The following is a 22,963-nucleotide window of genomic DNA, read 5'->3' as shown; positions in this document are numbered from 1 at the left end:
GTCCAAGTGTACATGCCTATTGGACAGGGGCCGGTTATGTTCAGCTGTGACTCAGAATGATCAGCAACAAGGAAAAAAAATGAACATTTGTAAGAACGCCAAAGCACTAACACTAAAATGTTGGCTAAATGTGAAGCCTGTTCTTTTGTGTTCCCATTTTAAGCTCTGACCTCATCAGGACAGTAGGCGCAGTCTTTTCCCGCCTGCAGGCATTCGGAGCAGGTTTTGGATCTGGTGGCAAAGCAATAGTTGGCTGTGGAGGACAGAGGGAAATTCAGGAGGGAAGATGGACGAAACACAAAACAAAGTGAGAATAAAACGCTCCACACATCAAATAGCCACACCCACACACACAGCGCACAAAATCTGTCTTCTTCTGAAAGGATTTCTTATCATTCATCTCACCAGATGGCAACAGCTCGCACACAGTAACTTGTATGACATAACTAAATATAAAATGATAATAACAAAACATGCACATGAGGCTTGTGCACAAGATACAAGATAGCAAGATTAAAAAATATAATAATTCTTTCACATATTCTAACAGAGAAAGTGAGAAATTACACGGTCATAGGCCTACGAAATTTCGAAAGCAATGTAGAGGCAAGTTAATATTAAGAAAAATTTCTCAAGTGTACAACCCGAATGGGCATAATAGAGTGGTTGTCTCATCTGTACCTTCAGTGTAAGAGCAGCTCATGAGAATGAGCAAAAGCCCAAGGCCCACAGAGAGATGTAACGTCGATCTCCCCATCGCCTTCCTGCGCATGAAACAGAAACAGAAAACTGAGAAAGGTACCACCTGAACCACCTGTACTTTACCTTGCTCAAGGCTGAGCAAATGTAAATAGAACCAGATGTGAAGAGTGACATTTACACAGCATCCCGTTAAAAGATGGACAGCATATTTTCTCACTAATAGTAACAAGCAGTGTGGAGAAGTTTTCAACTAACACAAGACTGAAAATTGCAACATTTACTTGAATAAATTGTCCATTGGAGTTTATTTGCAATTTTCCCTCCAGGCTTTTTGCTCTTCATACCTTCATGTAGGCAGCTAAGTAATGACATGTTTCACGCAGTTTCAGCTGGTGTGATATGTGCGACAGGAAGGGGCAAATACAGGGCGGGGTGTGGAAATACCCCCACATGCCCTGTCGAGTCCTCACTTCGTAAACACGGATTAAATATGTGCTGGAATCAGCTTGGAGAAGTGAACAAAGGACAGAGTGTGGCCTGAGAATGGAAATATCTCCATCGAGTTCCTCTGTGTGAGGGCAGCGGTTTTGTATATATATATTATACATACTGTACATTGTATATATATGTCTATTTTTTTTAGTTTAAAAAATATGAAATATTTGTTGAGTGTATTTTTAAAAATAAAAAAAAAGGTCTCAATAAGGATTGCAAAATAAAGTAAAGCAATCTACAATTCACTAACGAATGTTCGACTGCACATCCGAATAGCAATAGGCCTACTGAAATAAATACATGTAAAATAAAATCCAAAAGCTCATGTATGAATAAATGAAAATGAAGGACATTTTTCCAATAGTTAAAGTTAGTTTTACTGGCTTTTATAATCATAAAATATATATTTTTTAAAAGCACTCTCATTTTTACTTTTGTTCTTAATTATTTTGTTAGCTTTCATTAACTGTAATAACTTTGGCGGGCAGGCACTCCGCACCACAAATGACAAGAATGAAAAAAAAACCCCAGAATACATAAAAGAAAGGCTATTTGTTTGGCGATGATTTACAATTTCAAGAAAGAATTTCTCCTCAAGGTGAGAGAATGACCAATCCAAGTACAAAAAAACGCAGCCTGAAAACACATGGGAAAGACATCTTGACACCTCCTTGTGAGTGTGAGCTGACCACAGAGATGTGTGTATGTATCACATAAATCACTGACCCCGCTAGGTGTGGGCAGACAAACCAGCTTCAAAATACAACCATCAATCACAGAAATATGTGCTGAAAAAGCCTTTTCTTTTTCTTTTTTTTTTCAAGCATGTAGATGCCTCATATGCTGGCGGTAAACTTGGACAAAGTTTATAAGTCATTAATGCGGCCGTTTTGGTCAATGCTATAAATAAGTACAGTATTATTAAGTGACTTTGTCCCTACAAAGAAAAACAAGCCTACAAGGTGACTGACATGGGAGGGGTCTGACCCCGCCGAGACACGTCACAAGCGTTTGTGTCAAGTTTGGTTGGACATTTGATATTCACGATGAGTTAAATCATCTGAAAACAGCCCAAAACAAAAGATTGGCGTGTGTGCCACCTGGAAAAAAACCCCAAAGCAATCTGACACTGCATGCCGGTATATATGGGACTGACAATATAAACATTTGGCATTCTCTCATCTTGTTTCATGTGATCCCGTTTCTTTCACCTGTTTGAAACACAGAGAGTACATTGATGTAGAATGGCCCGTCATTGACAACTATTCTGGAAAATGTATCTTGGATGGAATCTAATAATTAGCTTCCAAAATTCACCGATTGTCAGTGTTTTTTATCTAGTAGTATCATGAACAATTTGTCCGCGAATGTATGTTTGATTTATTTCAACAAGTTAGTCTCTGGGTGGGATGCATGTTTTCTTGTCCTTCTCCTGATCGTAGCACTAGGGACAGAAATGAACTCGAGTGTAATCTTATTTATAACTGTTATTTTGATACGTATTGTCTTTAATTTGATCGTCTCGACTAGTAGAACTCGATGTGTGGTACGAATACTATCAGTAGCACGAGCGCACCCTCTAGTGGTCAGCAAAAGAATCACTGATTTGAATATTTAAATTGTGCATAATGGTTGCAAACCTTTTTTTTTTAACCCAGTACAGTATATTTGTGAAGTACAGTTCAATTGTATTTAACTTGATGGTACTGATACTTGATGTAAAAAGTTCCAGAACCACTGACATGACAGAAATGACAAAAGATGTACAGTACTCTAAGGTATGACGATCATATCAGCGATCATTTAATCATGCGTACCACCAGTCACTTGGCCACACACACATTTGAACAAGGAGTATAATCACATAATTAGCAGGTGAATTGCAGAGAAAAAAAGAACACTTCAGGATAATTTATGACTATGAATAAATAAAGATTTCAAAACAAACAAACCTGTTCCTGATCCCACACCAGTCCGAGTTCAAAAGTCCAACAATAATAAATGGGGAAAACAACACTAAATCCTGTTTGGCATCTGCGATCCAACACTTTGGAGAAAGTGCGTATCCACCTGCTGTGAAAAGTAAAATCTGCAAATCCTAGTATCAAAAAAAAAAAAAAAAAAAGATTGCCCCCAAAAAGTAAAAACTTCAAGTTCAGTTTCTGACTTTGCTTCTTCCTTCTTGCACAGTCCGTTCCGGTCAAATATTGACGGAATTGCCCATAAACTAGAGAGCCAAGTGTATGTGTGATAGAGGGATTCAGAGCGACTGTCTGAATGTGACTTTGTAAGCAGTGACTTGATCCCTCCTTTAAGTTCAGCACGCGCACACACTCCCTATCCAGGTGAGTAGCAATGACACAGAGGGTTAACTCCCTTCCTGAACCTCTATCTCTTCCACACCCTGTTAGAAGTTAAAAGCTCCACACCTCTGCCACATTCCACTCCGACAGCCGTTACCTGTGTGGGCTTGAGCGTGGGGGCCAGGCTCCTCCCTCCATGGCCTTCTCCCAAACTCTTGGGAGTGGCACATGGCGCAGAAGTCTGCCTTCAGGCTACTGGAAAGATTGTGCGAATGTTGTGTTCACACAAATGGGCCCTCATCGTGATGACCGTTCCTCTGGTCAAATATTTGATAGGAACGCAGCCTCGTAACTGGACTTGTTGCACGTGCACAAAGAGGTGCCCGCGTGGCGCAGAACGTGACACTCAATCCTCAAGTGCTCCACATTTACAAAGACGCTTACAAAGCCCCGTGGACATGTTTTGTGAAGGGGAGAACACGTTGGATCAGAAGTAAGAGTTTAATCATCATATAACAACAGACAAAAAAGGAGAACAGATTTTTTCCCTTTAAAAATGAGTTAGGTGACTGCCCTTGCCTCGTCAAGTCATAGATTGACCAGTTTTTTGCTTTTTATTTGGCTTTTCATTGATTTTATTTTTCAACACTTAGCTATGGCAAAACTAAACTCAAGAATTTAGAGCGTTTTACTTGACTATTTTTTAACCAAGCATGTTGGTGCCCTATGAGAAGCAACATATATATATATATATATATATATATATATATATATATATATATATATATATATATATATATATATATATATATATATATATATATATATATATATCTTTGGGACCCCACAACACCAATGCAGCAAATAATAAGATTACAATTATCTCGAGCCCCTGCCACAGAGTCTTTGAATCAACGGTATACCAACAGTCTCATGAAGAAATAATCATTTTGCAAGGAAGTGACACAGAATGCAGAAATCCCTACACTGGAGCAATCTGTCCTCTTGGTCATTTTTGTTGAAAGAAAGCCTCGAGTTATCTGGAGAATGAAGCGATAGTGATGTGAATCATTTGCTGTCTCCTTCTGGCAATAAACAACTGCTGTTGTGAAACCACCTGCGTCCGTCACATCCAACTAGCGGTTCAATGCAAATGCGGCCTGGTAAGAAAAATGCACAGACTAGCCCCAATAAGTTAAACCAGCAAATTTATTCCTAAAAAAAAAAGCACACCAGTAGGTAAATATGCTCTAGGTTTGGGCGGTATTACGGTGATACGGTATCCCGTGTAACTTTCAACACCGTCATTAAAAAAAAAATAAAATTGCAGCACATAAGGACCTAAAATGATCTTAAATATTTTTTTTTCAAGGCCAACTGCAGCCCAACGGAAATGAATCATTATTGCATGAACATGTTACTGATTGCAAAATTACATATTTGTTTTATTGACAAAATATTTCACCTTAATCACCTGACAGGGAGTTCCATGATAGGCTGTGTTGTGTAAAGAAATTACACATTTCCACCTTTTTGGTAAATGTTATGTGTTTTCACAAGAACTTAGTATAAAGAAAGGACTCCTAAGTTGATCATCAAAAAATGTGAAGGAAAAATAAGCCTCTTCAATCTATTCTTGTGTCGTGCAAAAAAATAAATTTAAAAAAACTACCCTAGCGTAGGCCTCTGTTCAGTGAGCATCAAATAACTAGTCTTGTTCTGTACTCTGTACTTGTTCTTTTTGCAACGCCTATTCCAAACAAAAGGAGACTTGCACAACTGCAGTACTATAGGAACATGAACCCAGTTTTCATAATACACCTTTAAGTGTTAACAATGAATTTTATGCTATATGAAGGTTCCTCAAATCTACAAAAAAAAAAACTATTTGCTTCTGACAATGATTTCCAATTCATCCAAATCACGTTGATCACACCGAATAACTGAGGTCACATAAAACATTTTTTGCCCATAAGCTATCACGTTATGCACTTTTTTGTTTGTGCAATCTTACATGATTAAGTGCCATTTAAAAGAAAGTACGACTTTCTGACACGTGGGAATCCGTGGGTTAACCCAGCCGAGGTGAGAGATGAGCCTTTTCTTCTCCCACTGTACATACCACAAAGGCCAGTGCGAACAGTGGCATACAAAGTCCTGCCCCTAGCAACCAGATCGGGTTTACTACAAAAGCGAACTTCTTCCTCGGGGGGAGTAACATTCTGCAGGGAGCTACTCATCTTCCTCCTCCTCCTCCTCCTGTTTTCTTACAGCTGACACATTGGCTCTGATGCTGGTCAAAACAGCATTGTCATTAAGGAGGAATTAAAAGTCAATGTAAAAGTCTCATCGGCAAGGAAATGGATTTGCTCTTGAATGCGCTAACTTTAAAATCTCATTGATTTTGAATGAATCTTTCATAAAACATCAGAATTCAAAGACGACTTTATGGGTGAATTCATGCCTATCCTTATGTGCAAGTCACACTTTTTGGCTGAACCTGCAACTTATACTCAGGTGCAACTTGTATTGAAATTAGAGGTCGGACTGGCACCTAAAATCCCCGTTCCTTCATACTTTGTTTTGGTGGTTTGCGAATTTTACTTTTGGTGCATTACCACCGGCGGCCAGAGAGTAGCGGTAATGCACCAAAAGTATTTGCCAACCGCCAAAAGAAAGTACGTGAAGAAAGGCAAGAAGAAAAGGAAGAAAAACAAGAATAAGAAGAAACAAAAGAAGAGGGAGAGCAAGAAAAAGAAAACGCAAAAAAGAAGAAAGAAAATCAAGACGAAAAAGAAGAAGAAATAGTAATGTATTACCACCAGTGTCCACCTTCTTTAGCATGCTAACGAGGTGGCGGCCGGTAATGCTGCAAAAGTATTTGCTAACCGCTAAAAGAAAGCAGAACAAGAAATGGAAGAAGAAAAGGGATAAAAAAAAAAGAAATAAGAAGAGGAAGAACAAGAAAAGAAAAAAAGAAGAAAATGAAGACAAATTGTGATGCATTACCACCGGTGGCCACTTTTAGCATGCTAAAATGACGGTGGCTGGTAATGCACCAAAAGTATTTGCCAACCTCAAAAGAAAGTAGAAATAGAAGAAGTAGTAGTCCTGGCAACTAATTTGATCCATCGCTAAATTAGCATGCGGCTTATTTTCGCCACGACAAGGATTTACAACTTCAAAAGGTGCAAGCAAGAAGGATTCCACCCTTGGCCACAATGTGACGCAGGATTCTAGTTAAGGTAAGTCATGTTAAACTAAAAAGAAAAAGTCTTTCGTAGTTAAAAGCGGACATTTTTGGTCAACAACTTTTGTTACAGTTGAAAATTCACTCATATGCCCTAATGCCACTCTGGAGAGTGTTTGTGTTCAGAGAGGTAGAGTTCACTCCCAGTCCCATCCCATTCATTTCTGAATGCAGCCTAAAAGCAATCACCAATTCGAGCTTTAACTGTTTCCATCTGTATTGCCTGACGCACTGGGCTCCAGCAGTCTAAATAACCAAACGGCAGATTTTACCAATGGTTGGAGAGTAGGAGTGCACGCTTTAAGTGTATTTCCAAACTCATTCATGATAATGGGGGAATGAGGATTTTGGGTGCGAATTTGAGCTCTACTGTTCTTGGTCTTAGTTTTTGTCAAGGAAACTTTCTTCAAAATGCGACCTATATGTTTTTTCTCATCTTCATGATGCATTTTCGGACTGGTACGACTCACACCACATGTAGCCAGAATGCATGGAAAAATGTCATTTGAGCATTTAAACAGATGCAAGACTCAAACCCAAGCAGACTAACCACTTTCTAGACTTAAAAAAAAAAAATATATATATATATATATAATTGTGAATAACCTTTGGTTGGTTCACTTGTTCGTTGCCCACCTTCACAAAATTCACTAAAAACTAAAGTTTCACACATTATATAGCAGGTACCAACATGAAATGACAAGGGGACTGAGCCATTCATTTTCACAAAGTAAAAAAAAACAAACAAAACAAAATAGATTGAACTGCAAACTATTCAAGTGCACTATCAGCGACATACTCATTAGGCATAGTTATAAATATGTATCCTGAGAAAACGTGTCAAATGTGTCTTTAAATGTTACTCACAGTGAACAAGATGTTGTCCTGGTGAAGTTGAAGCATGAAGGTCCACGGGCTGCTCCCTTCAAACGAGCGACTGAACTGAAATTGTCTTTAGTTTTCCAAGAGCCAGTTATCTCTCGGCTTGCACACTCAGTGTGAGCCCGGTCTGAGAGCTCCTCGCCAATTTACATGACAAAAAACTGTGCCTGCTTTTGTATCACTGAGTCCATTCAGAAATGAATACACCCCTCAACTCGTCCACCCCAAAATGATGAAATTAGCTGCAGAGGACCCCGGAAACAAGGCAGTGACATTTTCAGCATTTTTTTTTTTAATGGGGGGGGAAAAAAAAACAGAACAAAGAATATGCTGCTTGGGGCCAACGAAAAGCAGAGGATTATTATTTTTTTTAAACGCTCAACAAAATGAAATCCTATACGAGTGTAATGCTTATATTGTTAGTTGTGAAGCAGAGGTGATGCCATGTTCCCAAATCACATTCTGCTTCGGGCCGCATATCAGGCTTGCATTGAAGTAAAGGCACCTAATTACCAGAAGTGTTGGATTGGATCTACTTCTCACCACGTGTTGCCGTTTGTTTACCCGCGTGACCATGCTTACACCAGCATGTGTCTTGTAAGCTAACCAATAACCACTAACGTGCCGTCTGAATCTTATCAGTTTTACAATTTCAAAGTTATATAACCGCGCACGTTCACAAAGAACATTACAGTAACAACCCGGTTTACCTTTAGTCGCATTAAATTTACTACTACCATAAAAACTGGCAACATTATCATACAATGCAGGATGCGATGCTGGGGAAAATATACGATATTGTAAAATAACACATTTTTATAACTTGCATTTACTTGCACATTGACTGAAATAATTATTACCGGAAAGTCGTTTCTTGAGAAACCAAGCCCATATTTGGTATCTGACTGTGAGAAAGGTAACATTAGGAAAATATTTGCTGCTCAGAAAGTATAAGGTAACTCGCACCATATATTTGCCTTATGTTGTCATGTCGCTAAATGAGATAACCGCAATATTACAAACGGCTCTTGGTCTGATTCAGTGGTACCCCACAACATCACAATGTAAAATTTAAGTATGTTAAAAAAAACGTAGTTTCTGATTGCACGGAGCAAAAGTGGTTTTCAAGTTTGCTTGAATGACATCTCACAACGGGAATTCCATTGAAAAGGCAAATTCTGATTCATTTATTCAGTTATCAGAAACACAGTATTTACAATTATAAAACAACAACAAAAAAATCTTGTCCTCAAAACGCCTTACGCTACAAGAGGCATAATGCTGCACCAGAACATGTTGCCAAATTTCTCATTTACAGAAAAGCCTCTTATTCCACATTTTTTCCATCTCACTGCTGCCAACACGCTAAAACCAAAATGATGACTTGCAGCAAAAGAATGACGAGTTGTGTTGAGTTGTTCAGTCCATCCTCACGATAAACCACAGCTTACACGCCGAGGGAAAGACGGCAGTTAAGTCTATTAAACAGTCCACGTGTCCCCTCCCCTCGCCTACGCTTCACCAGCACGCGTGGTACCGAGAGGCTTCCCATCATCTGCACCAGCGCCGGTTCACTGTTTGGCTTTCTTTACGATGGTGCCCACCGCCGATATGACGGTGGTCTTGGTGCCGCTGGCTGTGGTCGTCACGGAAACGACGGCCGGCAAAGTGGCCGTGGTGGTGATGAGCGTGGGCTGGGCCAGGGTCACTGGGATGGCAGAGTCCCACTTGCTCTTCCTCTTCTGAGAATCTGTTGAAACAAGTCACAGTTGGTGTAAATATCTATAATCACATTTTGGTCACAGCAGTAGCGATTTTATTTTGTTTTGAAATATTCAGTTAACTCATTCACTGCCAGACATTTTCAGACCCTCTTTTAGTCTAACTAAAAATATAAGTAAGTTCCTGGGATTGAATGGCTGGACTGTGAAAAGACAAGTAATTTCGTCAATGGCAGTGAATGAGTTAAATTGATCACTTTCTGTTTAGCGCAGTTCTTAAAAAGTAGCTTGATAGCACTACCGTAATTACGTCCAAGAGTCATACAGAGCCACAGTAAACAATCGTATTTTATACTGGCAACCCCTCCGAAGACGCAAAAGGTGTGCAATTTATGTATACGAGTATTTGTGTTTGTAAATATTGACTGTAAAATGTGAAAGTTGTGTTCCAGCATTTACGGTGATTAGGCCACGAATGTTTACACGGTCATAGATAAATGTTGCCCAAAAATAATCATCAGTAAAGTCTCATCCATGTTCGGACGGCATGCTATATATAGTTGGGAGTGTTTCTGTTTTTAAATGACGAATTGTAATAGCTTAAAAGCAGGGTCATCCTATTTCAGAATTGGAAATTCACAATTAGTTATAATAATGCATACATTCAAACTAAAATAATCAATAATCTGATATTGCGCCGAATACCTAAAAAAAATATTTCAATAAAAATTCAAATAAAAAAATAATACGCCTAATGGTCCGCGACATACGGCTCTGTAATGTTTAGCTCATCTATTGTTGCAGTCCTATTCGCACCATAAAAAAAAAATAAATAAATAAAAACAAAATGGGGCATGACTGAAAGGTGTGTTCGTTCACCTGCGGATGTCGTGGTTGTGCTGCTGCTGTTTGTGGTTGACGCTGATGTGTTGGATGGATTAGCGCCCTTCTTTGTACCTGTGACAAACTCGATCTGTACAAAAGAACAATAGTACATTAGAATTCCGTTGGTGATGTTTGATTCGAACCATTGGAATGTGGCGCCACTGACTAAATGCAATTTAAAGGGATATTGCTTCAGGGTGCGACAAGCGGTATTAACAAAGTTTCACATTCCAATTTAGTTTAACTTGCATAGCACTGAGTACATTACACAGACAGAAGAACATCGTAGCTCATGCAGGGAACTACATGTTCTTTCTAGTCCCCTTTCTGACTAATATGCAGCTGCTGGAATGATGTTGTTGGTACTGATGACAGCTACATGTGTCAATGATGGCTCTCCCGGTGCATACTTTATGAAATGCAGTAACTAATTTCACAGTAAATGGGGGGGAAAAAAATACCTGCGAATGAGCAACAGGTATGAGCGCATACCTTGGCACAATGACGGTTTCTCAGTCTGCGTTAACCCGCTTAAGTCTCACCTTGGTCCGTTCCTTTTTGGCTTTTTCCAGCTTGTCCATCTCCACTTTCTGTGCTTTAGCTAAGGATGAGTTGAATGTATTATTAGCGAGTGGTAATCGCTGTTGAGATGCCGAGTGAGAACAAACATACCAAGAGCTTCATAGTAGGACTCCTCTGACCAGCCGTGAGGATCAAACATATCTTTTGGGTAGTTCGTGCCCAGTTCGTCTATACTGCAGAACTGAATGAGCTTCTCGTAAATGCTAGGGGGGGAAAAAAAGAATGAAGAATTACCCTTATAAAACAAGATATTTATTGAGAATAGGCTGTATACTGAATGATTTTTCTAAATCAACTATTGAAAATCCAACCTTCAATTCTAGCCCGTTTATGGAATAGGAAAACGATCCCCACCGAAATGTATTTATTATTTTAAGTCAACGCAAACATTTTTTTTTCAAGAATATTTTCTATGCAAGCTCACTAGTTGAAACAGGGCATTCTGATAAATACTGCGCTTGTAGATTAAGTGTTAATCCACTTGCTTTTAGCCATCTCTAGGGGCGGCCATTTTGTCTTCTGTCGACTGAAAATGACACCACAACTGCTCACAACGACCAATCGCGGCTCAGATTCAGAAAGCAGGTCAGCCGTGATTGGTCGTTGTGAGCAGCTGTGATGTCATTTCAGTCCACATTAGACAAAATGGCCGCCCCCTGGGATGGCTAAAAAACGAGTGCATTTTGTTGCTTAATTTATATTCCACAAATGCAAAATTAAGCAAAATGCCGTGTTTCAACTAGTGGGCCTGCTGGGAACATATTCTTGAAAAAAATATGTTTGGGTTGACTTCCGCTTTAAACACAACCAGGGGTGCCACTAATTATGGTTGGCATTTTCTTTACACATTTGTATGTCTTAATGCGTGTACGTGGAAGAAATATTTAAATATTCCAAACCAGAGGCCCTGTTTTAGTGAAGAAGCATACCCTGGATTTCGGAATTCTTTTTTCTTCTGAATGTGGCTGTTGGTGTCGAAATCTCCGTGGAGCTTCCTTTCATACAGCTTGTGGATCTTCTCCTGTTGTTACAAGAACATCGAGATGACGTCAATTGACAGATCGGTGTCCTCTGTCCACCGCAACAAAAATACCTGCTAGACATACAGTCAGCACTCCAAAAAGTAAAGGTCATTGTAAAGTGCTGTACAAATGCAAGTCTATGAGTTCAGAAATCCTTTTCGATGGGGAGAGTAGCTTTTTGAGAGAGGAGTTGCACTATTCACCATTTGGCCAAATTGGGCTCTCTCATTTTAGGTCTTTTGACATTCTCCATTGAGGGAAAGAAGGCAAGAGAAAAGAAGTCCAAAGTTTCTCCAACCATTTCCATTGCAAAAAAAAAGATGACGGAATAATCTGTCAAGAAGCCAGGAAATAATGTGGTCGCAGATAAGAACCTCCATTTTGAAGGGTTATGAATATAATTGTTCCCCATACAGTATGTCGAGGATGAGGCGTTTCTTATGTTAAATTGGATATCTTTAAGTTTGAAGCCTGCACTGTGGCCAAAGGTTCAAGGGGGGCCGAATACTTTCGCAAGCCACTGTCTGAGTCTGTTAGTTTTCTTATCTCATACAGTGTGCATCTGAGCTCCAGCTAAACTCAAGATAGCCAGCAAACCAAGAATTGTTTTCCTTGCAAGTTCGCGATTGGAAAAGATATCTGGGAAGTGTTTGCAGCAGATACATTCTTGCAATTGCGAAATGGCAAAAGAATAAAACAATTCCACTGAGGAGAACATGTTAGGAACACTGAAGCATTTTCGGGTATGCGTGTCCCGAGGCCACGGATACCCAGGCAATACTGGTGAAAGTGAATCATTAGTTCACCGGTTAGCTGTGGGAGTGGAAGCCTTGCAGGGATAAAGTTGAGCTGTTCACTTACTAAATCCGCCTTGTGTCCCGACCTGCCTCTGCGCCTTACAGAACAAACCTTATTGCAGTCTCTGAATTTATGTAGACGCCAGAATTTCCCCCCCCGGGGCGCAAATCAAGACGCAAAGTTATTTACCTGACTTGGAAGGCGGCAGTGCTAACACACCGATGACGAGTTGAGGACTAATACTGCGTTTAGGGCACATACTGCAATTTTGAAATGTGAGGTTTTTCAAGTCATTGTCAATTTTCTGTCGTTTAGCGACTGGCCTTTCACGGCACATGCCAATTTGGACTTCTTTCCATGTCGACTGTTGCAGCCGCTCAAATGATCATTCCTGCCACGTCACCTTCCGACATGTAAACATGATGTCAGGTTAGATCAGGTCAAACCAAACTTGCATTTTAAAAAAAAAAATTGAAATCATTTGTCAATTCTTAAGACCTTTAATTTTATTTTGAACTCCAAACTCTACCTTGCATAAGAGGCATGTATTGATGCCAAGTATTCAGCTTTGAGCAGAACAGTTTTATTACCTGCAACCTGTGAGGTGTCCCCATAAAACATGAGTGTTTATTCGATATCAGAATTACACAAGCCTGGTAACATCAACAACAGCCTCTACTTTGGTCTGACCTAAGGCAATATTGTGTCCTTGACGGTGATATATCATATTTAGTAAGTGTAAACATTAGCCGGCTCATGTTTGAATAAAGACAGCAGGGAAGCAAATAGAGTTTATAAACTTTGGGGGAGTGGCTACCTGTAATTGGCTGGAGCAGCGTCCCGGGGGCTCGGGTGGGATTCTGATCTCGTCGGGTGACATGTTTCTCACCTTCTCTGAGAAGAGAGCTGTGGAGGAGACCAAAAAATAATATGAGCCCAAAGAAGGACCAACTAAGAAAGAAAGCGCTGGCTAAATGCTAGTTGTCATTTATCTGACTGACAAAACAAGAGTTTTCAAAACGAAGGCTCAGAATGTTTGTAACATCATCATTCACTTGAGCCCAATTTTAATGGACACACATCATGGAGGTATAAGTGCACTCCCTGTCAGGGAGTGGCCGTTGTTGGAGCTTAGAGACAAGGGAGGCTCCTTTTCTACCTCCATCATTCCCTTTGGAACCATTGTGTGTTTTGCTTTTGCTTTTGCAGGGCCTTCCAGAGATTCCGCTGTCATACCATCTAAAAAAAACCAGACACATGGCTTTTTACGCTTATTCAAGTGTCACACTCTGAGTGAGTGTTGCAAACGCTGTGTCGTGTATGAGTGCGCAGGCGGGAGGTTTTCCCTGCGTGCAAGACAAGTTAAAACTTGACTGGGCATTTGAGGATCATTTATCAAAGTAGCTGAATTTTAGCCCAGCAAGCATTTGATTTTTCAAGCTTACGTGGGAATGTCCTCATGTCATCAACGTGGCGCAATGTGATGCGACTTATTTTGAAACCTTTCGCTGGATCTCCAGTTTGATTGTATAAATCCCATTAGGAAAGATTCGCGGTTCGCCGAGTGAGTTTGCATTCAAAGCGGGAAGTCAACCCGAAAAATGTCTTTATAAGAATATCTTCCATACAGCCCCACTAATCTAAACATGGCATTTTGATTGATATTGTGTTTGTTAAGTAATAAAATCCACACGTTTTCGTCCGTCTTAGGCGGCGGCCATTTTGTCACTTGCTGACGACTGAAAATGACATCACAATTGCGGCTCAGCTGTTTTCCGAAGCTGAGCCATGATTGAGCAACTGTCATTTTTAGTTGCCAGCAAGTGACAAAATGGCCACATTTTTTTGATATTTTTTTGGATTGCCTTTCCCTTGAAAAAGAAAACTAAAGAAGTAAGTTGGAGCCCTCTCAAGTCAAATCGGACCTTCTGTGAATAACTGCATTGTTTTTTTGGACTAATAAGCTTTCTCACAGTCTTCTTCCGTCTGCAAGGAGGCTTTCACAAAAACTAGCTGACGCTTTCCCCAAAACTTGCTAAGTAAGCTTCTACGTACAGGAGGGATGGCCTTCGCATACTGATGAATGTTTTTCCAGCCCCTATGCCGTTTCCCGCGGTCTACTGCTCAAGCGTGACTTCCGACTCCCCCGTATCAGTACAGACTTGCCACCAAGGTCTCGCCGCGTGTCAGAGGCGGAGCATAAACTTTAGGAAGTGAGAATCAACCACACATCACACATCCACAAGGACTAGCCGCATAATCAGGACGGCTATAGAAAAGCATGAACAAGCATAGAGAGAGTAAATAATCATGTTTCACAACTGCCATCTGTTCTGAACGGAAACAGGCAGAAAGTCCAAATCGGCGGGTCTCTTTGGACAGCGGCACAATGCGTGTCCCTTCAGCGAGTAGACAAAGAGCTGTCTTCAGCCTGCTGACAGGAGGCGCACTGTGACATTTACTGTCGGACAACACGGAGGAGCCAAGCGCTGCTGCTGGAATGCCGAGTGTCCAGTTATGAGTCACGCTCAGACCCCCACACAACACGGATGGCGGCGGAGTCGTCTTGAAAACAAAAACATGCCGCGGTTTTTCACTTGAATGAGACAGTACAGTGGAAGGGATTTTTGATTCACGGCACAAGTGGAAACACTGAACTGCTTAGCCATTTTTTTTTTCTGATTAGATTAGTCAGCTCTTGAGTCTTTTGGCCCCCAGTGTAATGAAAGGTGCAGTTAATGATAGCTTCAAGCTACGGGCCAGAATCAACACATAGCTGAGTGGGAACGCTGTGTGCTCAAAGCGGGCCGTATAAAAACGCCACTCCTTGTATCACTCATTTCCTGCCCGATATCAAACACACACACCTGCACGGGTCAGTGATTACTCACTAAGCGTTGCCAACTCCCGTGTTAGACCTTCATGACCCATCTTTCAAACGGCAGACAAAGAGCCTTTTAGAACTCAATGTGAGTCCAGTTAGTGTTTCACACATTGATTGCACCCAAATGTCACTGAAACGATTAAGGAGCTATTCTTTTTTTGTTGTCAAAAAATTACAACTCAGGTTTATTTTTTTCAGGCGCGGTTAAGGTCAGATTTTTGAGAACAGTTTCTACATGAATACACATATGCTTTATTTCAGGTAGTTCCAGACAGAAACAACATTTCTACTTTATATTGAGATAAAGGTTTCTGTGTGTGTGTTTACGCTTACCAACAAGCTCATTCGGATCCTTAGTTTCGACTTCTGATACCTTTGGAAAAAGCAAAGGAAGACAAATGATTCACTTCATTAGCTCTCTAGATGGGTGGAAGAACAACACCTATAAAAGTCACCAAGGTTATTTTGAGATTAGGTGTCAAAAATATTCAATTAATTAAAAATCAGTTATCAAATTAACTGCCAACCACTTTAAAGGGGGACGTCAACCCAAACATATTTTTTCAAGAATATGCAGGCCACCTAGCTCAAACAAGGCATTCTGATTAACATTGTGTTTGTGGAATATGAGTTACGTGGCAAAATCCACCTGTTTTTAGCCATCTCTGGGGGCGGCCATTTAGTCACTTCTGTCGACTAAATATGACATCACAGATGCTCAGAGCTCAGATAACAACCAATCATGGCTCAGCTTCAGAAAACAGGTGAGCCGTGATTGGTCGTTACCTAAGCCCTGAGCAACTTCGATGTCATTTTCAGTCGACAGAAGTGACAAAATGTCCGCCCCCAGAGATGGACAAAAACGGGTGAATTAACTCTTATTCCACAAACACAATATTTGTCAGAATGCCTTGTTTCAACTTGTGGGCTTGCTTGTTTCAACTTGTGGGTTGCTTAGAACATATTCTTGATAAAAAAAAATGTTTGGGATGACTTCCTCTTTAATAATGGAGTAATCATTTAGAGCCATTGTGATTAACGTGGGGTTGTCAAAACAACAAAACAGTTGTGCTAATTGAACACAGAATAGAAGAAAACACTTTTTTTTTTTTTTTAAATGAAATTCTTGGTTTGGCAAAAGATGGCGTCTTTCCCAACCTCTAAAGCATGCTGCATGTTGTGCCAGCATTGACTGCATAACAGGTTGAACACAAAGGAACAGTGCTGTTATTCACGGGCATCACATTCTCACTTAGCAACTGCACGGGCACATCAAAGCATTGTCCTGACTGCGGCCAACTCACATGGCCTGACAGGAGGGTGGCAAATAGAAACGTGCAGGCAAAGCAAACCTGTGGAGATAATAAAACTGGGTGGCACCTGAGGTTTGACACTGAAGAATCAGAGGATTTCGAGTTTCTAGTTCACTACTCCTAAATCTGAGATTTTTGCTCCCATTTCTTTAGTCTTCACAGGTGCCAGCATGCTGCAGTGCTGATGTTCATGTGTACTGAATAGACATACTTCAGACGGCTTTTTAGAGGAAATTTCTGTGACTTCCCTCATCTGCAAATGGCACTACTGATTCATGACCTAGTTAAATGCAACCAGCGGGGATCAGGCTTGCTTGTCATCAAATATTTTACACTTGTTAAACTTCTATTTCAAGTTATGTCGTTTGGATGCGACACTATTGCTATCAATGTGTGTCTGTCGCTCTCTCAACTCGTATGTCCTCCTGGCAGATTTAGGATTTTTCTTTTTAGTTATTTGATCACTTTGTGATTTATACAATTTCAGAAAACTGATATTTTTGCCCCGATACTGGATCAGCTGAAAACCACCTAAACGGCTCTGATTTCCGATCACGTCGATCACAAATGTTTAATCTAGAAAATGTAGATATTCAAATTCGAAGTATTCAAAATAGATCAAAGTCATTCTTGTGTTCCCTGAGGAATTGAAAATTAAATTTAAAAAAAATATACGGGGTGTGCATTGATCTGTATGTTTGTTGAGTACTCCAAGAACTATGAATTATGCTAAAATCAGACATATGGTTAGATTTGAAAACAAAGTGAACATCTGGTCAAAAAGCAGTCAAATGCTAAATAAATACCTAACACCCTCCAAAGTACTTATGAGTACAATATTTTGGAAGTAGCAGTATGCTCTGCAGGATTGCAAAGTCATGACACAAAGTATTTGTGCTTTATTTCTGCTTTACGAGCAGCTAATTTATGGCTATCTAATAAAAATCCTTTACTGCAATTGGCTGACGACCATTCCAGTGGCTTCTGGCCCAAAGTCAGCTGGGATAGGCTCCAGCACACCTGTGAACCTAATGAGGACAAGGCAAGCGATAGAGAAAATGGACGGACGGATGGATGGATACGGTGCTTTGCAAAAGTATCAGCCCCCCTTGGACACAATCGTGAAATGGAAGGAAATTTATAGGATATTTTAAACTGTTATTTTACAAATAAAAACTGAAAAGTAGAACATGCGAAAATATTCACCCACCCACCGAGTTTATACTTTAGTAAAGTAAAATAAGATTACTGGCTTTTCCTTCTGTGCTTGTGTTTAGCCTCTTAGGGGCAGTGTGGTGCTGCGCATGCATTGAGTACACACAATGAGATAAGTAGAAAGTTGCGATTGAGCTCTATTAATACAGTATAACGCGTTTGTTCACATTGGGAAAAATTTCTCTCTTTGAGTGTTGTTATGTTACGTGTCTATGTGTTTCTACAGAATTTGTGTGTGAATATTTATTATTTGAATATCACTCCTGAAGTTGATGCTAATTTTGAGTTAGCATGTCAATGGGATTTTACACTGTTTTGCATTTAAATATACAATGTGTGTAATTATTTTGTGTGTGTTTAGATTTACAGTAAACTCCAACTAGGGTGCCATTTAAAATCTTAAAACACTCTCACGGCCGGCAGAATCACATACGCTACATGCTTTTTACACATCGGCGTGGTGCATTCTCTGCACATGAACCGTTTCCTTCGATTATAATGTTTCAAAAATTGAGAGAAGTCAAAATCGAAATCACGATTACATTTTGATTAATTGTTTAGCCCTACTTGGTTGACATTTTGCTAATATGTGCAGAGAAAAAAAGATAAATACTATCAAAACCAACATGGCAGCTCATAGGACCCACTTTTGGGTCATCATCACTCAGGCTCGTTCCATTGGTTGCATCACTTTGACCAACAAAATCATCAGCCCGATGCATTTGACAAGCCAGACAGTGAATTCAGAATTCAAATACTTACAGAGTTACTCTCTCTGCTGTCTTCATTTTCAGATTCCTTGTCAACAGCCTCCTCAATTCGATTGAGGTCCTCTTCTCCATAGCCGAACACAAGCCCTCCAGCACCTGCGGCCTCATGCTGCTCCTCTTCTGATGGACGGGAACAGGCAACATTAAGAACAACAACAACAATTGGTCAGAGAAGGGAAGCTCTTGGGTTAGACACAAAGCAGACCCATTCAACACAAATATAAGCAGCAACAAAGTCACGCTCCATTACTTTAGATTATCAGACAGTAATATGCACTTTAGGTCTGCACTGGATGTAAAAATGAGGTCAAACTCGAACAAAAAAAGAAAACGTTTACTGTATTGTCTCCTTTTACCAAAGTAACTATATTTAATGTGTGTATGTAAACTTTAAAACAGCATTAATGTACTGTAGCTATAAAACATGGGCTGTGCTCAGAATCATTTGCCTGTTCCATCTCCCTAATCACTATTCAGCAAGGATTTTTATATAGTGGAGGATATAATTTGGGTCTGAATGATTTTGAAAAAATAATCTATTTGGTAACTTTCCAATTTGAATCATTTGCAATATAAAAATTGCATTCTAATTCTACAATCTAATGCGGATTGGATTTGATTAATTGTTCGTCCCTAACATAGTTCACTTATCAGAAAAATGGATAGTCATTTTCAAACACAACTCGAACTGTGTCACAATATTATAACGTATCAAATCTAGGTCAACTGATTTCACTTTAAAAATTAAAATAATAATAATAATACTGCATATGGTTGTGATAGAAAAAAAGTGGCCATGGTGCTGTAATATGGAGCGAGTATAGATTATCCACAATCTACTGGCCTCAATGTATCCCATATGCATCTTGAAAAGTACAATTAAGTGCAGTATTGATCAACCATTGGCAAGCAAGTATCTAATGATTCATTGCACCGATACAGGGTAAAAAAAAGTGTGTGGGGTCGGACGAGACGAAATAAGGGAGCAATCGTACATGTATTCGTAAAGCTTTGTTTGTCGAATATTTATTACTGAAGGTCCACAGCTGACTTTCATTCGGTACACTGTATTTACGCAACAGGAACGACGTAATCAACAGCGCGCCCGAATGGGGTTTGTTCATTTTCACTTGATTGATGAGTGAATGATGCAGTCCACATTGTTTGAAAAAAAATCTACATTTGAATACTCCAGTGAGGAATACATGAATGATGTGAAACACAACCGTGCCCCGCCACGTCTTCTGAAATGCATTGGCGGCTAGCTAGATGCTATTTAGCGACCACATGAAGCTCAGCGTATGATCTAACAACAGGATGCAGTGTTGTAGGCCGTTATAATACAAAAACACATGTGTCTATACCTACCTATCTCTTCTGGTTCGGGGTCAGAGTCATCGGGCTCCGAATCGTCTCCATAGTCCGCCAGAGAGGAAAGAAGTGCACTCTTTTTACCACTTGCCATCGTTTCGTGAACTTCGCTTCGCCGTTGGGCGCAGACAAACAACGTCATTAGGATACTATGACGTAAGTACTAATGAACACTGGGAAATGTAGTTATAGGGTGACGAATCTCAATTTCAATTCCAGGTGCCCATTTTATCATTATAAATGTATGTATAGGTTTATCTGTAGCCTACTGATTTTATTGCTATTGTACAGTTTTACTACTATTGCAATTACTTTAGGTATAAGCTTTACTGCAAGTTAAATAGTGCTTGTGGATTTGGCCAAGCAATGACCAAAACAAACAATTAATATTATATTTTGATCAATCTATGGTAGTTTGACCATCTAAAAGGCCAAAGAGAATCAGTAAATTTCGGTGCTGATCCCACTAAATTGGTGGATCAAGGAATTGGTATAATACACTTGCAACAGGCCAAGTTGGCCAGTGAACCACCTGATCCAGCAGATTAAATGTCGTCGTGAAAAAAAGCTTGCTTTGTGTGGTATTTGTGCATCATTGCAATTTTAGACGTCAAATGAAATGGACATCCATCCATCCTTTTTCTATATCACTTGTCCTCTCTAGGATCACTATTGGGCTGGAGCCTATCTGCTGATTTTGGAAAGATACTTTGGTAAGATACATTTTTACTGTATAATTAAGACAATGATAAACAGAAGTCAAATTTATTCTGTAGAAATGTTCAAATTACAACTATTTTGCAGAATTGCCATGAAAAAAAAAAGCCTTGGTCCAGATTCTACCACATTCCTCCAACTGTCCCTTATATATTTAGATCACGCCATATTTCAACTTTCTCTCCTTCTGCGGGTGTTTCTTCGTCGTCAGAGTCTTCTCTCCTGTGGCTTGGCTGCGGCAGCATCCGTACAGCAGAGCAAAGACAATCAGAGATAGTGCTCCCAGTACAAACACCACCATGACCACCAAACCCCCCAGCGCCCATGGCTCTTGATGCAAACGCAACAGAAACCATTCTATCCAGTCGTCGGGTTGCTGCTGTCCTGGTACGCTGCACAAAGTGATCAAGTTAGTTGAGAAATAATCTGTGTCGATTGAGATAAGTGAAAACTGTACTGTATATGGAAAGCGTAAGTTGACAAAATGTTGCCATAACAATTAGACATTGAAAGCTGTTATACTTTAAAAGCTGCTGATGCCGAAAACTATTGTCACTAAACGCATTCGACATTCCAGTTCAAAAACTCACCTCTCCACAGCCATGTCCTACTAAATGGTTCTCTCACAGCTCAGTGAGTTTGAACAAAGTGTGACCATAGCTTATTTCAATGACGAGTTTAGAGAGGGACCCTCTTCATCCAGCAGCAGCAGCAGAAGCCAGAAAATTATTTGAATATCGACAAAATGTTACGGCTACGCTTGTACATAGAGAGCAAGCGTTTCCGACATATGCTCTTGTGTGAACATTGCGACACAATAGCAACAAGGGTTAATGTTTACACAAAATATTGACCGGTGAAGTCAAAAGAGGAAGCTGATAATAACCCTCGCCTATCACATTGCAATGTTTTACTGAATCTCTGTTGTCTATATTCGGTCATTAGAATGTTTGGCATTTTATTCATTCCTTATCTATATCGCTTATCCTCACAAGGGTCGCGGGGAGTGCTGGAGCCTATCCCAGCAGTCTTCGGGCAGTAGGCGGGGGACACCCTGAATAGGTTGCCAGCCAATCGCAGGGCAGACAGGGACAAACAAACATCCCCACTCTCAATCACACTTAGGGGCAATTTAAAGTGTCCACTTAACCTACCAAGCATGTTTTTGGAATTGTCAATTTATTGGCTTCATTATTTATATTTTATTTATATATTATTTATGTCTATATGTATTAATACATGTATCACAGCCTTTTATTGTTTTTTTTTCTATTTATTGTATTGTTTGTAAAGTGCTTTGCTACAGCTCTAGCTGTTATGGAATGCTCTAAATAAATAGAATTGTGTTGTATTGTATTGTATAATAGTAGAACTGTATTGGGTATCCCTAAATATATAAATAGATATTATGTACAAGAATTTAAAACAAGATTGATGGAAATGCTGATTTTTAAAAGCACATTTTTGTTAACCTTAATCCTGGATGGACAATTGAGTACAGTTGACTACTTGAGATCTCGCCGTTTTAGTATTTGACCAGGAGAGGGCACTGTTCCTTTGCTACGCACCACTTTACAGTGCTTTATGCTTTTAAAATAAAACTCCTTGAAACGAAATATATTTTAATATCGCATTTAGCGACCAGTAACACCATACAGTAAAACATTCAGAATTTGGCACTTACAAAATGTACACAAAAATCTAATTTAAAGCAGAAAAGTCCTGTTAAACTTAAATGACTTGTCTTATTCTGGTTTAAATAATGGCTTCGTGAAAAAGTAATTGTCTGACTACAGTATTGTGGTTTTATATACCGTACTAGTACTACAATGTCTTAAAGTAAAGAGAGCCAACGGAATTTAAACGAGCCAAGCGATATGTGCTGTGAGCGATGTCTGCCACCTAGTGGTGAATTCTTTAACTAGCATTTAAGACCTGTTAGCTAAAATAAACTTTATTTTCAAAAATTCATCAAAGGCCTCTCCGAGTGTGGGCTGCCTGTTACCCATCCCTGCCGGATTGTCCAAAACTCAAAACCACTGTGCATCTAATT

The 22,963-nt window shown here is 39.8% G+C and overlaps 2 protein-coding genes and 1 long non-coding RNA gene across 8 annotated transcripts in view; 1 reads left to right on the top strand and 2 right to left on the bottom strand.

Moving 5' to 3' along the window:
* Positions 1-7,749, bottom strand: part of itgb4 (integrin, beta 4) — a 28,903-nt gene extending 21,154 nt beyond the window's left edge. The window contains exons 1-3 of one of the 5 annotated variants that reach the window (XM_086016134.1): positions 7,618-7,749; positions 682-764; positions 171-253 (exon numbers count right to left, since the gene is read on the bottom strand). In XM_086016134.1, coding sequence (XP_085872260.1) covers positions 171-253; positions 682-757 — 159 coding nt within the window. In that variant the 5' untranslated portion in view covers positions 758-764; positions 7,618-7,749. Of the gene's footprint in view, positions 1-170; positions 254-681; positions 765-983; positions 1,052-3,149; positions 3,538-7,617 lie in introns of those variants that run through there. The other 4 variants (XM_086016135.1, XM_086016137.1, XM_086016136.1 and 1 more) reach the window with 4 other exon arrangements.
* Positions 5,741-22,261, top strand: LOC147129495 (uncharacterized). Of its 2 annotated transcripts, none has more exons than XR_015082449.1 (4): positions 5,741-6,745; positions 18,847-20,349; positions 20,858-20,906; positions 21,122-22,261. It is a non-coding gene; the product is annotated as an uncharacterized LOC147129495 (long non-coding RNA). The 2 variants fall into 2 exon arrangements; XR_015082450.1 differs by having other exon boundaries at positions 21,069-22,261.
* sap30bp (SAP30 binding protein) lies at positions 8,791-20,359 on the bottom strand. Its single transcript, XM_086016152.1, has 9 exons — positions 20,191-20,359; positions 18,815-18,942; positions 15,858-15,897; positions 13,458-13,546; positions 11,750-11,841; positions 10,911-11,023; positions 10,781-10,839; positions 10,233-10,326; positions 8,791-9,382 (listed from the first exon to the last, which is right to left on the bottom strand). The coding sequence occupies exons 1-9, from the start codon at positions 20,333-20,335 to the stop codon at positions 9,204-9,206; spliced, it is 939 nt and encodes a 312-aa protein (XP_085872278.1). The 5' UTR covers positions 20,336-20,359; the 3' UTR covers positions 8,791-9,203.
* Positions 22,262-22,963: the final 702 nt, after the last annotated feature.

This window comes from Filicampus tigris, chromosome 19 (genome assembly GCF_054856515.1).
Source record: "Filicampus tigris isolate MCC_2025a chromosome 19, RoL_Ftig_1.0, whole genome shotgun sequence".
Taxonomy (NCBI): Eukaryota; Metazoa; Chordata; class Actinopteri; order Syngnathiformes; family Syngnathidae; genus Filicampus; species Filicampus tigris.
Note: the sequence above shows the minus strand (reverse complement) of the source record. Positions and strands in the feature narration are given on the sequence as shown.

Coding starts and splice junctions, on each gene's coding strand:
- sap30bp (XM_086016152.1), bottom strand. CDS start 20,335: ATGACGTTGTTTGTCTGCGCCCAACGGCGAAGCGAAGTTCACGAAACG. Junction 13,547..15,857: donor GGATCCGAATGAGCTTGTTG/GTAAGCGTAAAC, acceptor TCTCCTCCACAG/CTCTCTTCTCAGAGAAGGTG. Junction 10,327..10,780: donor CCAAAAAGGAACGGACCAAG/GTGAGACTTAAG, acceptor TCTTTTGTACAG/ATCGAGTTTGTCACAGGTAC.